Source organism: Rutidosis leptorrhynchoides, chromosome 4 (assembly GCF_046630445.1).
Source record: "Rutidosis leptorrhynchoides isolate AG116_Rl617_1_P2 chromosome 4, CSIRO_AGI_Rlap_v1, whole genome shotgun sequence".
NCBI classification, from domain to species: domain Eukaryota; kingdom Viridiplantae; phylum Streptophyta; class Magnoliopsida; order Asterales; family Asteraceae; genus Rutidosis; species Rutidosis leptorrhynchoides.
The window spans coordinates 17239859-17254860 of record NC_092336.1 but is presented as its reverse complement, the minus strand read 5'-3'; the positions used below and the strand labels follow the sequence as shown (position 1 = coordinate 17254860).

Genomic DNA, 15002 nt, shown 5'->3' with positions numbered 1-15002 from the left:
GTTTCGGTTGGCTTTCCAAACGCAAGAAAAAGCTAGCTCTAGAATGGCATCAATGGTGTTTGAACCCGAGTTATTATGTTGCTTATCGAAATGATAGATTAGGGATAGGCTAACTGTCGATTGCTGTGTATTTTTATATCGATGTACTAGGAAATAAATGTTTATAGCTCGAGGCAATAATGTTCCGCTGTAAATTGCTTCGTTGCTCTCTGGTTGTTTTTGTTTTTATATATAATATTTTTGCCTGCTTTTCAAAAAAAAAAAAAAAAAAAAAACGCTCATTAAAATTAGGTACCAACCGTGTGATGACCCGGAAATTTCTGACCAAATTTAAACTTAATCTTTGTATGATTAACATTTCCGACACGATAAGCAAAGTCTGTAAAACTGAATCTCAAATTTTTTGAACTACTTTCATATATTCAAATACCTTTCGGTTATTCTCGACGATTTATGAACAATTATATGTATGTATATATATATATATGTACAAGTAAAAATGACTTTGCCACAGTAAAACACTATTTGCTACAGTAAAACACTATTTGCTACAGTGAACCGTATTTTGCTACAGTGCTACAGTGAAACACTATTTTGCTACAGTGCTACAGTGATTTGCTACAGTGCTACAGTGAAACACTATTTTGCTACAGTGCTACAGTGATTTGCTACAGTAACACTATTTGCTACAGTACACACTATTGCTACAGTACACTATTTGCTACAGTACCCCCCTATTTGATGTCGACGAACTAGCAAACAAAAACAGGATAAGGCGGTCATGCGATCGCATGGCAAAAACACTGAAAACTCATGCGATCGCATGGGGTACTGTAGCAGGCCACATACTATAAAAACTCGATTTCGTTCAGTTGTTTCTTCAATAATTTTACTCCGTATATATTTAAATTATATATTATTATTATTATTATTATTATTATTATTATTATTATTATTATTATTAATATTAAGATTAATATTATAATATTATTATTAATCTTATCATTATTAGTAGTATTAGTATTATTATTATTTATACATAAAATACTACGACGAGGTTATGAGCATGTCACTTTCAAAATGGGTTTTCAAACGGGATAGAGCTAAGGAAATTATGGGTTTTAAATATGGAAGTTATGGGTAATATTCATGGGTATTATTCGCAAGACAAACCTAGTGTTTATCATCTCTGTTGCGTCTACATACTTTCCTACAATATTGAATTTCAATATTTATACGTAAGCACTCATATTTTATCTTTTATATATTAATTGTGTATCCATGTCTAGTGCTCGATTATATATATATTTATATATGCTTGTATGCTAAATTTCGTCGTTAAACAGTTATAATGAATCACGAATTAAATACATATATTACTGGTAAAATGTATATGATATACATGTTTTTGGAAAGCTGGCGAAAAATCAATAACTTTTCATTTAGATATCAAATAATTTCGATGAACGGATTAAAAGATATGATCAACTGAATTATGATTGACGTTAATTGAAATTGCTTTTGAATCTACAATTAAGATTTAAACAACTCGTTTACGAGATTGATAATTTGGATTTTTGAATATTACCAACCGAGTAAATGAATCCTTATATAAGGTACGTCTCGTTTTGTTAAACAACTGTCAAAATTGACTTTTTGAAACGACATTGGATAACTTTTGTATGTCGATCTCGAGCATTAGGATTGTGATACACTATGACCTGACCTAGCTTGATAGACGTTTATTGACCAACATATGTTCTCTAGGTTGAGATCTACGATTATTTGGTAATCCGAGTTTCGATCACATTTTGGTGAACGACTTTATATGCTGCTAAGGTGAGTTTCATATGATCCCTTTTACCCTTTACATTTTTGGACTGAGAATACATTCAAATGCTTTAATAACTGTTTTACAATAATTATAAAGTGTGAGTTTCATTGCTCCCTTTTTAATTGCTTTTGCAATATATATTTTTGGGCTGAGAATACATGCAATTTATTTTAAAGGCAATGGATACAAGTACATACTTAATTCTACACTGAGTTTGAACCGAAAATCCCTTAGCTTTGGTAACTAGTAGCTGCCAGTACATAGGATATGTACTGGTGGGCGCGAATAACAGTATATGGATCCATAGGGCTTGATATCCCCGTCCGAGCTAGAGCACTAGCCTTTTAACGGATGTATGCTATTTGAGAAGCGTACACGTTGGTTTGCGTGTATTATTAAGATGATTATACAAAGGGTACAAATTATATATATGTTAAAGTTTAGTTACCAGGGTGCTCAATTTCGTAGAATATTTTGATAAACGTTTCTGGATGAAACAACTGAAATCTTGTGATCCACCTTTATATACAGATTATACGAAACATTAAAACTATGAACTCACCAACCTTTGTGTTGACACTTGTTAGCATGTTTATTCTCAGGTTCCCTAGAAGTCTTCCGCTGTTTGATTATATGTTACACAAGCTATGTGCATGGAGTCTTACATGGCATATTTTTTCAATGAAATGTTGCATTCACCAAATCATCACCATGTATCTTATTTTGATTGCATTGTCAACGGAAGTACTATTGTAAACTATTATTTATGGTGATTGTCTATATGTAGAAATTATCAGATGTCGAAAACCTTTGATTTAAATATTCATTTATGATGTGCCTTTTCAAAAGAATGCAATGTTTACAAAACGTATCATATAGAGGTCAAATACCTCGCAATGAAATCGATGAATGACGTGTTCGTCCATATGGATTTGGAGCGATCGTCACAGTTGGTATCAGAGCGTTGGTCCTAGCGAACCAGGTCTTACATGAGTGTGTCTAACTGATAGTTGTTAGGATGCATTAGTAAGTCTGGACTTCGACCGTGTCTGCGTGTTAAAAGTTTTGCTTATCATTTCTTGTCAAAAATTACTTGCCTATCATTCCTAAGTCTAGACACGTCTTACTGCATTTACTGTATAGATAGTGTACCGACAAAATTCATATCTTAGCATATCTGTTACTGTAAACTTTTCCTGACATCTTCCGAAAATTTCTCCGTAATTTACGGGATTTTGGTATTATATATACATATGTAAATTATGTATTGAGGAGTACCAATCTAAATTCTATAATCTATCTTTTATCACAAATAAATTCCCTGATTATACAAGATGGATCACGTATCTAGTTCAAATTCCTTAAATTCCGACAGCTATTCCGATATGGATATTCACCTGAACTCCGAAGACAGTGTAACCGGAATGGATCAACCAATTAGCCATCATCTATTCTGGATGAATTGGGGATGGGTTCGTAGCTTACTTAGTTATTGGAGACAAGAAGAAGGCGATCCCTTCCATCAACCACATTGCCCTCTTGGCGAAGAACCTGAAGCACTTACCGGCGAACCTGTTCGTAATACCATTTTATCTCTCATTTCCAGAGTATCTAGTCATGATTATATACTATCTCACATTCTAAATCTTATTCATCCACTCGTCCGAACCACCGATCATTCCGGTATAATAGAAGAAGTCAACGAGCTTCGCGCTCGGGTAGTGGCTTTGGAGAATATGGTGCGAAGGTTACAAACACCACCAGCAGCATAACCAGTACCACCATCATCAACAACAACAGTACCATTACCACCACCAACAACCACATCTGCATCCCACACATCAATATCACATCTAAAAACTGTACTTCAGATATCAACATCATACGCACCGTAGATACCAAGGAGTGCCAACAACAATAAATGATGAAGTACTGATTCATAACTTCATCGAAGAAATATTCTACGGTGATTATGTAATCTCTAAAATCTTAGAGATTATATATCCCAGTTCTAACCGTAAATCAGATAAATAGAAGGAAGAATAGAAACCCTGACAAGAATGATGCGTAAGGTACAAGCTAGACTTGTTTTACCAACAGCATCAATAGTACCCTTAGCCTCACCAGCACAGTTAGTGCTGTCAACATCATTAGAATCATCAGCACCTCTAACATCACAAGCTCCGCCAGTTCAAGAAAGCACCGTGGATATTATTACAAGTCAACAACGCGTATATTTGTATCAACGAGTTATGAAATATTAACTCATTCCCTCTGAAGAATTTATATGTATATCTTATATATATTTTAAAACCATCATAAATCTTTTCGTACTAAGCTATTAAGTATGAATTGAAAAAGGGTAAATACTACTCGGTTAAATTCATATTACTAATATGCTATGATGTACATCCTTCGTTAACAACTTAACCTTCGTTAACTAAAATCTCTGTTTCAATCCAAAGAATTCCGTTTCATAATAAACCAAGTGTATTATTCAATAATATGGTTGATTTTACACTTTCATCTTCAATGCACTCGAAACTTTCTAGAAAACATCATTTGCACCTTGCGAAGTTTGCAAGAATTCCACGAATATCAACACCCTTCACCAAGGAATATCAATAAGAATAAATAATGAAGTATTGATTTCATTAGCGAAATACTCCGCAAAGATTATGTAATCTTCAATATTTTAGAGATTATTCATTTCTAATTCAAGCCGAAAATCAAATGAGCTTAATATGATATTAACTCATTAAATCTGTATTACATCTGAAGAAAATATACATACATATATTTTCATAAAAACGGTAATAAAAATTCTTTTGTACAAAGTATTAATTGTGAAATCTTTAACGGGTAGGTAATACTCGGGAAATATATAAGTTCACAATTAATATGTTATATTGTACATTCTTCAACTTTTATTCAAAAATTATTAACTATGCTCACAGCGATATACAATCGTTTTCATACAAATTCAATTACATATTCTGATATTGACGGATCAGAATCCAAGTCAAGATTTAACGGGTGACATCATTCTTAGATCTCTACATCTTTCAAAGCTATACTTTGACTTCAAAAATGTGAAAGATCCTTTAGCATTGTTATTACTGAAAATAACCTTGTAATTTCTTTTCAAAGTATCCAGTATTATCAACCGTTCAACCAGTCAACGACTACCTTTCAGACTTGTAACTTTGGCATATACGTTTTTGTTATCGGGGAATCTTTCATGTTCCACCACATTAGCAGTAAATTTACCAACAACTTCATTGATCTTTGACCTTCCGAAAAATCCTTATACTCATTGAAACCGTGTCATGTACTCATCCACATCTTGTAACGGCAATTGCCATACCAACTATCGGGAATTAGCAAGCAGTATTTTGAAATCTTGCAGCACGTCTACGCCAACAGTTATATGTGTTCATATAACGTCTACCTCCTGGACTTACACACTTCGAATGTGAAGTTTTCGAAAAATAACCCAAACTACGAAACTAGTTCTCCGAATTTTGGAAAAATGTTGATGAATCAGCAAAAACTGTAAACGACCTTAACAGTCAAAAGTTTGATGATAAAGAATAGTATGGTGGTAAAGCTGAGAAAAAGAGAAGGTTTGGAACTGAAAAACGGATTGAGTAAAATATGAAAGTGGCTGTGAATAAATCACAAAGACTGAACCTGCCTTCAAAGAATCCAAATGATTCAGTGACTACTGAAACTATTAGTAAGAACCTTACTTCTTATTCTAAACCTTCACAGACAGATTTTCCGCATCATCCTCTGATATTAGAAATTCTAAGATATCATCATATCTTTCATTATAAATATCCTCCATATTTCTGGAGATAATTCCATAATCATTCTTATCGGAAATCAATTTTCTCCTTACGATATCTGTGTTACACCATAACAGAAACTATTTTAGTTTCTAAATTCTGAAACTTTCAAGTTTAAAATATAAATGTTTTGAAGTAATGTTGGGAATTGAAGCATGAGTTAGTATAATATAATGACACTTGATCAACGTGATTATATTACAGTAAGTCATGCTGAGTTTCTAATGGAACGTGATAAAGGTTCGCAGATTACACCCTCATCATAAACCATGTTACATAACTCTTTCATTCTATATAATCTCTAAATATATCAAGAAAATATATTTCTTGATGATTCGGTCTTTTCCGGATATTCTGGTAATTTGACAAGTCAGATTGTGCCATTACCGTTTCTTTCTTAGGACATTAATTATGTTTATTCTGAAATTCATACCTACGAATTCTGGACCATTATTCGCTTGACTTAAGGTCGGGAAGAGAAAACGAAAGCATGAAGCTCCGAAATATAATGGAGAACATAAAGCCCGATAACAACCCCGAAATTACAAACCGTGTATATCAATGCGTATAGCAATATAAAGACACGGGAGAATGAAAAACACTATAACCCCAAGGTAATGTTAGAAGAAAATAACTTCCTCTGGTGGTAGATGAAAAAGAAGAATGACAGATATGAAAGTTAGGAGTATATCAAGAATCAGAACTGGATGAAGCATTTCACAATCTTTTGAAAGTATGAAATGAGGAAGAAGATGTAGGAGTAGTGAAAATAATGAAACGGAAGAGGTCAATTTATAGCAAAATATCGAACGCAGCAATAGAGGCAGATTACGCATTTAATCAAAGAAAATCCTAATTTCCGCAAATTTCGAAAAATCAAATCTTATTTAGATAATGAAGATTTTCTATTCCTTAAATTCCGGAAATCAATCGTTACTACGTCAAGAGTTAAAAACGAATCTCTATTCTCCATTTCACTATATTACGATAACTTCCCTCATACGCTTCGAGTAATTGGATTGTTTTATCCATATTATTCAACGGTGATAAAAATTCTATTTATCAACTCATATTCGTCATGAAAACATTTCTATTGTTAGCCATGACGACCTCACTTAAATTTCGGGACGAAATTTCTTTAACGGGTAGGTACTGTGATGACCCGGAAATTTCTGACCAAATTTAAACTTAATCTTTGTATGATTAACATTTCCGACACGATAAGCAAAGTCTGTAAAACTGAATCTCAAAATTTTTGAACTACTTTCATATATTCAAATACCTTTCGGTTATTCTCGACGATTTATGAACAATTATATGTATGTATATATATATATATATATATATATATATATATATATATATATATATATATATATATATATATATATATGTACAAGTAAAAATGACTTTGCCACAGTAAAACACTATTTGCTACAGTAAAACACTATTTGCTACAGTGAAACCGTATTTTGCTACAGTGAAACCGTATTTTGCTACAGTGATTGCAGACACAATAAGACATTATTTTATTTTATATCTGCAAAAAATAAACAGTCTGCAGTAAAAATATCTGAAAGCGCACAAACAACATAATAAGGTCTGCAGACCGAAAAACAAAAACACCTCAAAGATTGTATCACATTTATCAAAACTTCCTATGTTAAGGATCGCCTTGGTAAATATGTATATATTGCGGAGTATCAATAATTGAGATATCTCACGTTAACATTTCCTATAAATAAGTATAAAAATAAAATGTTATTAGGCAAACCCGATTAATTTGGAAAATAAAATCATATACTCCGTCGTATATTACTCCGTATTAGGGAATCAGGAATTCATTGTCATATTAGGTTTTTCGGCTTCTTTCTCTCATCATGAAACCGTCTTCCATTATCAGCAAGGTTTGCTACCATTTAGCCATTATGCAATTTCTTGGTTTAATTAACTATTACTTCTTATAATATACCTATTTAATTTAATGTTATTATTCCATTCATGCATATGACTATTTGAGTACCCGTTTTAACCTAATGGTGGGTCATGATATTTTACAGCGGGATAAGAATGTCATGAATAAACTGCGCACATTTAAATAAAGTATTCGTGTATTACCTGATAACTAAAAATTTCTCCCGTTTCCTGATAGCCTGAACAACAGTAAAATATTTGCCCTCTACTTAGATTTATTCATTGCATTTTCTGGTCTGGTGCAACTGTATATATAATTACGGGCAGTGTTGTAAACGAGGTCTATTGCGACATCCGTTGCGGCGTTTGGTAACTAGCTCTTCTCCCCTGTCCCGTCTTCTAATAAGTCGGTCAACGGTAGTCGGGTCAACGCCGGTCAAAAGTCGGTCAAATCGATCAAACTTAACGTAGTTTGGTGTTACTTTTTTGTATTATATTAACGATAATAGCTATTATAAGTACAAACTTGTTAACGAAGGTTTTTTGCCTTTAAAATATGTGTATTTATCTATATATATAAAAGTCAACGTCAGTCAACCCCCGTCTCGACATTTTAAGATCCTGACTGTCTCCCCGTCTCGTGTCTTTTTCCAACCTTGATTACGTGTATTAAAAACTCTGTGATCTAAGATCTCGTAGCTTTTAGGGTAACTACAAAAATGTAACAAAATTTTCAGAAAAGCTTAATGTATATAGCATATATTTTTTTTATTAGCGAGGAACCCCTATGAACGAGCACATTTGCTCCCTCATAGAGAGTAAACCTAGGGTATCAAGCACCTAAATTTCTATAACATAAATTTATTTGCACAATTTTATGATGTCACTTTTATCATCTTATGACCAATTTCTAGTATTTAATCAATAAAATGAGCCCACCAATATCTAATTCGTTCAAGATCATACGATCATTTAGTAGATCTTTAGGGTCCATGAGTGTACATTGATGATTACTATGCAGAATCAACACACTTTTATCTGAACAATTTTGGATTAGCAATCGCGTTAACTTCACATCTTAAATTAAATCTTGTATGTGTTAAGGAGAAGAAAGATGCCGAGAACATTATCAGAAAGAAATCAAAATCCAATGGATTTGGTGCTTCAAATCTTGAACATCTAAAGAATTGCCTTCAAGATTCAAATACAGCAAAGGATTCTAATGATCAATCTAGCGGCTCTTCAGGCTCACAAACGGTGATGTTGGATGAATGTCCATCTAACGGGCATTTATGTCCATATGGGTCTCGGGTCCCACCTTTAAAGAGGAGATATAATCACAATAACGGGCTATGTGGTGTATCCGATGTGGACGTGATATTTGATGGATGTGAAGTTCATCCCGTTGACGGACCTCGTGTCAAGTCTAAATTGTATGTTTTTTTTTTTTATATATGTTTTGCTAGACTCATGTGTTAATGTATCATCTTAGAATAAGTATTTGAATCTTTATTCTTTGTTGTAGGAAATACGATAAGGATTTGTGTAGTATTTGCTCTGAGGAAATGGGACAGGATGTTGATGTTAGAATGGATCTCCCAGTTATTTCACGGTGTTCATCACATCTTAACACTTATCGTGATCAAGTACGTTTCTATTTAAAGGTTATAAATTGGGCATTCTGGTTGGGTAACGGGTCAGAATGGATCTTTGTTTGTACGTATTGAATCAGGGTTATCCGGAACACTCTTTTGTCCAAAACCTATAAAATCATCAAATGGAGCGCTACTAGTAAGCCACTTATAGTTACAAAAAAGATATTATTTCAAGCAATGGCGAAACTAGGATTTTTTTCACCCGGAGCAAAAAAAAATAAATAAATTAAAACCATAGCAATTTTTTTGGACAAAACATTGAGGTTTTGGGGCAAAAAGTTGAAATTTTTGGGCAATTTATGAAGGTTTTGGGGCAAAAGTTGAAGGTTTTTGAGCAAAATTTGAAGGTTTTGGGACAAAAGTTGAAGAACTTTGGGCAAAATTAAAAGGTTTTGGGGCAAAATATGTTGGTTATGGGGGCCAAAAAAAAAAAAAAAAATCCACCGGGCCAAAGTCGAAAAACCCAAAATTTTAACAATGAAAAAAAATCCTTTGGGGGCGGGTGCCCCCCCCCCCCCCCCCCCCCCTTGCCCCATGTATTTTCGCCACCATACTTATAACGACTGTACCTGTGTTGGTTCGTACAATATTGCAGGTTCAGTCCCTAAACTTTTTTTCGACAAGGACAGTCTATGTGGTTTACATATATTGCATAGACAGTCCCTCAATCTGATGATAGTTAAAAGAATTGTTAAGTAACCTCACATGCATTGCACAAATCGACTCATTTTAAAGCCTTAAAGGACTATCTCTATTGTTTATCCATGTTAAAGTTTAGATTGGATTCAGTTCTCTTATTCAATTATTCAGGTTGATTTGATACTGCCTACATTGCACAATGACAAAAAAGACCCTGATGTTTCAAAAACGGATATCGATCAGGACAATGAGCTTTGCGAGAACAGATCTATTGGGGCCGTGGAGACTGAAGATTTTTTGTCCGCTACAAAGTCACATAAGGATCAGGTGACGAATGTTCACACTGAAAACGTCTCGATAACCAGTAATAAAGCTAGTGTTTCAAAGTCAAACTCTGATCCTGCTTCTAAAGCTCTCGAAGTCCCAAATGTAGTACAATCCCCTTCGAGCATTGACCCATTTGAGGGACTAGAAGACTTGGGTATTGCGAAGACTAAAAAGAACAAACGTGTCTTGAAGGTCAATAATTATGATATCGAGCCTATTGATCTGTACCAGATTTATTTTCAGAACCCTGAAGACTATTAGTTTTAGAAGTCAAACTCTCAATTGTATCTAATATTGCATACAAAAATAACTAGTTCTATTGAATTTAAGAACATGTCATCTTCGTTATGGTTTCTGATTTAATAGGTTCACATTATAAGGCATACATAATACATATTAACAAACTGTGTATCATGAAGTAGATAGCATTGTTTATAACAGTTTAAAAAAGGGTTTAGATTGAATTTCACAATATATTTATACGATCCGCACACTAAAAACTTGTTTAAAGAACCCCAAATGGGTGGTTGAGTGCTTGGGTGCTTGGGAATCTCCAAAGAAGACCCAGGTTCAATCCCCACCAACCTCACTTAGGGGCCTTGCCTTTCAAAAAAAAAAACAAAACAAAAACTTGTTTAAAGAGCTCGAAAGTAAATCTTAAACTAATCGAACAAAATCAAGCAAACTTTCCATTGTCCTGTAACTCACCCAAATGGACAAAAAACAGTTGGGTATGGTCTCACAAGTGCTTATAAATAAAGATTGAAATTCAAAAACCATCTTTATTCATCAAAAGTATGTTTCTGAGGCTATTCTTGCTTTCTTTCTTCTTTTTCTTACTACTACCTTGACCCGTACTCGACTCGTTAATTTCATTTTCCGATAATAACGATGCCTCGAGCCTCCTTGACACAGCTACGAGCTCATACGCGTCCCAAAGTGATTGGTTAAAATCCCAATGAGTCGCAACCTTGTCATTGTGGTTATTGTTTCTTGATGGTTTTGTCATTGCTTCAAGATTGAATCTTGTGGGGTGGTTCTTGAAGTTGAGTCGACGAGTGTCGAATTCGTTGGTGGAAGATGGTGGTGATGTGGTGGTGGTGTGACCCAGCCATGCTTGAGCTACCGCTTTGATGATTTCGAGTTCTTGTTGTTCTTCAGTTTGTTCAAACTTTTCTTTCATTGCAGTTTGGTAGAAAGGTGTGTGTATGGGGGACCATGAGTATTGACATATTATTCCTATCTTTTGGGCACAATAAGAGCCTCACATGATGTTAATTGAAAGAAGATAAATGTCAATAAATTTAAATATGTCGAATTTGGTAGTATGGTTAGATGTTGGGCTAATTGGGTATTTACGCCCCCACAAATTTTGATGTATGGAAGTAAGGAAAACCACGTCACTGAATCTACAGAGTTGAATTAGGACAAAAGTTCAAACGACAACTCCAAAAAATTTACGAAACTGCGATATTATATTAAATCGCATGGTTTGAGACTTTGAGAAGACCTTAAATTTATAATTTCATTTTATGTTCACATGCGCAATTTGATTTGTGAACATCTTAACATTTCATATGTATCATATATTTTTTTGGGTTTTAACTTTTGATTGTCAATAATATAAGCAATATTTAATGTTTTTATGTAATTTATTGCGTTCACATTTATATAAACCAAGTCAAATGGCCAGGATGCCCCGCAAACGCTTAGTTGACCAGTCAAATGGGGGTTTCCTCAAATAAGGCGCATGTTCGATTCTCGGGCCACCCATTTGTGTTTGGCGCTAAGACAGGGTTCGTTCCGACGACACTTGCCCGGGGCTACGTATGACCCGATGCGTAGTTGGCATCCAAAGGATGCACAGGGTTAGAGGTTCCCCGCCGCAATAACCTTTTTCCTCAAATATAAACCAAGTGAAAAGTTCTCTCATTTATTTACTTTTTGTGGTTTTTGTCTGAATCTATGTTCAATTAGATATATTAATTTGTAGAATGCATAGACTTTTTCATTAAGTAAGCTCATAGTTTTATTATAGGGGAAATTATGGAGGAATACATTATACATTATGCAGTTTACAACTACAAATGAATTAAAAGCAAAAACATTAATCTTCCATTTGATTTGGTATGGCTAAAACCACATTTGTGTAGTTAACTGGCTCCCTCTGATATCTCAAAAACTTTGTCAAAAACTCAATAATCCCGGTAGATATTTTACAATTACATAAATAAATACATAGTTTATTGAATTCCAAAATTATGCAGAACAACTTATAAAATGCAAATCAAAGCATTTGGTTTGACAAACAAGGCATATGAATCATAAAATTCATACCAGAATAGGTTAACACCTGATTCATTCAGTCAAAAAGAAATAAAATAATAATAATTACACAACAGGTGATTGAACAGAACCAAAAAGACTTGAAATCGCTTTGTGTTTACGAATATGAGGAGGGCACTTATAAAGCAAATCTTTAGCATCAAAATCTCTACCTTCATCAACCAACCTTTGAAACAAATTCTGGTAAGCTGAAACTGAAGGTGCTTCTTTAAAACTAACTGTTTTCAAAAACACCAAAGCATCATCAACTGTCCCATTTTTCGAAACATACCCAACAAACGGCTCAGAAAATGGCGGGTAATCTTGTTTTTTCATTAACCTTAAAAGCTCCAAAGATTCGTCAAACTTTCTTTCTTCTAACAGCTTTTGGATCAAATTTTTGTAAGTTGCTTGCCACGGTTTTACCCCACCAGTCTTGACCATTTCAATTAACGATTCGTATGCACCAGCAACTCTGTTTTGACCCAATAACCCGTTTATTATAACATCCAAAAGATCCGCATCAGCTTCGCAACCTTTCTCTATCATATCAGTTAAAAAGTTTACAGCTTTATCAACTTCATTCGCGTTACAATGTCCCTGAATCAAAATAGTCCACGTTTTAACATCGGGAACACATCCGTTTTTTTCCATTAGATCAATCACTTTTGATGCTTCCTCCAGTTTTCGGGCCTTACAGAGCCCGAAAATCAATTGGCTGTACGTTATATTATCGGGTTCATATCCTGCATCTTTTATTGCCATCATGATCTTTTCTGCTTCATCAAATTGACCAAGACTAGTCAAAGATCTATGAATACCATCATAAACACTCTTCGAAAGAGAATGACCTGTTTCTTTAAACTTATCCACGACCCGAGAAACAAGGTCCAAATTTGGTGAACTATTCCCGGCTAGGGTTCGTAGCAGGATGCTACAATCTTGAACTGAGGGCTTATACGGGCTATCCATCATACGCTCGTAAAGCTCAACCGCTTCTGTTAACATCTTACGCTTTTGAAATAATCGTGTAATCTTTAAATAGGTGTCGAGATCCATTTCGTGCCCGTTACTCTTCATTTCATCAAAAACACTCCAAAACTCTTGGATCGAATCTTCTTGACCAAGAACACGTAAAAGACCGTTGTAAGTAACCGTGTCATGCTTAAAACCGAAATTCTCACTAACCCATTTGAAAAAACCTAATGCTTTTAAAGGGTATTGTCTTAAATCCTTCAAAACCCTAAGTACAAAATTATCCGAAACCTGAAATTCAAATTTCATCTCATTTAACCGTTTCTCAACGCCATTTCCAAAATCCGATTCAATTACAACACGAACTATTTCCTTAACAACATTACTAATAGCATTATCTTTCCCCATTGCATTATGACATTTAGTAAAAAGGGCAGCCTCTTGGACCATATTTGAATTCTTAAAATCCCTTTGTACTAATAAATAAGAGTGATCATCAATGAAATAACCTTGTTCTTTCATCTTATTTACTGTATACCAAAACTGTTTCATCGAATCTTTATTTGCATAAACTCTAAGCATTACACCATAAACGAATGAACTCGGTTGAAACCCTAAATCTTTAACAACCCAATTGAAGAAAGCAGATGCCTTTTTGGGATCTTTAGATAGTTTCTTTAAAACATACATGACAGATTCATGATTAAAGTCAAACTTTGACTTTAACTCTTGTTCTAAGCTATCAGACCAGTTTTCGGATACAATTAAGTCTAGGGTTGGTTCCGGTTTTGAAGAAAAAGATAAATTTCTACGTAAATTGAGAAATGGGGAAACATAATTAGATGAAGATAAGTGAGTTATGACCTGCTTGTTGACTGAGTTGGTTCTGGCGAGTTGAATCGAGTAGAGCGAGTTTGTGAGTCTGATTGAACTCAATAATCTTTTGGTTACATTCATGGTGGCTGTTTGTGGGATTGCTGAATGAACGAAAGGGGCAGAGGGTTATCAAGGGTTTTAACTTTTGAAGTGTAACAAATAGAACTTCGTTCGGTTTAGCCCATTAAATACAAGTTGGCCCAAATTTTTATTTTATTTTATGTTTTTGGTGAAAAAATGATCGATATATTAGTAAAACGATCAACAAAATGACGATCAAACCAAGGAAGCTTACAGTAAAAATAATGAAAGACATAACATAACAATGGCAGTTGACTATAGGTAGGTAAGTGCATATCTAAACGAGATCTAAGCATCCTTGATCAATATCTTTGGGTAGACGTCACAAACGTAAGTTTGATGCTTGTGACATAACTTGGAACTTGAAGCCCAAAAGAATAGTTTCGACTTGGTTTCTTGAATGAAAATAGACCAACTAATGATACCGCAACCCGCATGCGCACCTCATATGCATGCGGGCGCTTAATAGTGTGCGTATGCGTGTGCTTGTGTGCGGTATGCGGTATGCGGATTGTATCTGATTCC

General features: G+C 34.3%; 2 protein-coding genes across 2 annotated transcripts; both read right to left on the bottom strand.

Moving 5' to 3' along the window:
- Positions 1-10989: 10989 nt before the first annotated feature.
- LOC139840445 (uncharacterized) lies at positions 10990-11403 on the bottom strand. The gene has a single exon (XM_071830711.1). The coding sequence runs from the start codon at positions 11401-11403 to the stop codon at positions 10990-10992; it is 414 nt and encodes a 137-aa protein (XP_071686812.1).
- A 1085-nt stretch (positions 11404-12488) lies between these two features.
- On the bottom strand, positions 12489-14485 carry LOC139843254 (pentatricopeptide repeat-containing protein At3g48250, chloroplastic). Its single transcript, XM_071833323.1, has one exon. The coding sequence runs from the start codon at positions 14475-14477 to the stop codon at positions 12612-12614; it is 1866 nt and encodes a 621-aa protein (XP_071689424.1). The 5' UTR covers positions 14478-14485; the 3' UTR covers positions 12489-12611.
- Positions 14486-15002: the final 517 nt, after the last annotated feature.

Excerpts from the sequence above, each read along its gene's own strand:
- LOC139840445 (XM_071830711.1), bottom strand. The coding sequence starts at position 11,403 with ATGAAAGAAAAGTTTGAACAAACTGAAGAACAACAAGAACTCGAAATC.
- LOC139843254 (XM_071833323.1), bottom strand. The coding sequence starts at position 14,477 with ATGAATGTAACCAAAAGATTATTGAGTTCAATCAGACTCACAAACTCG.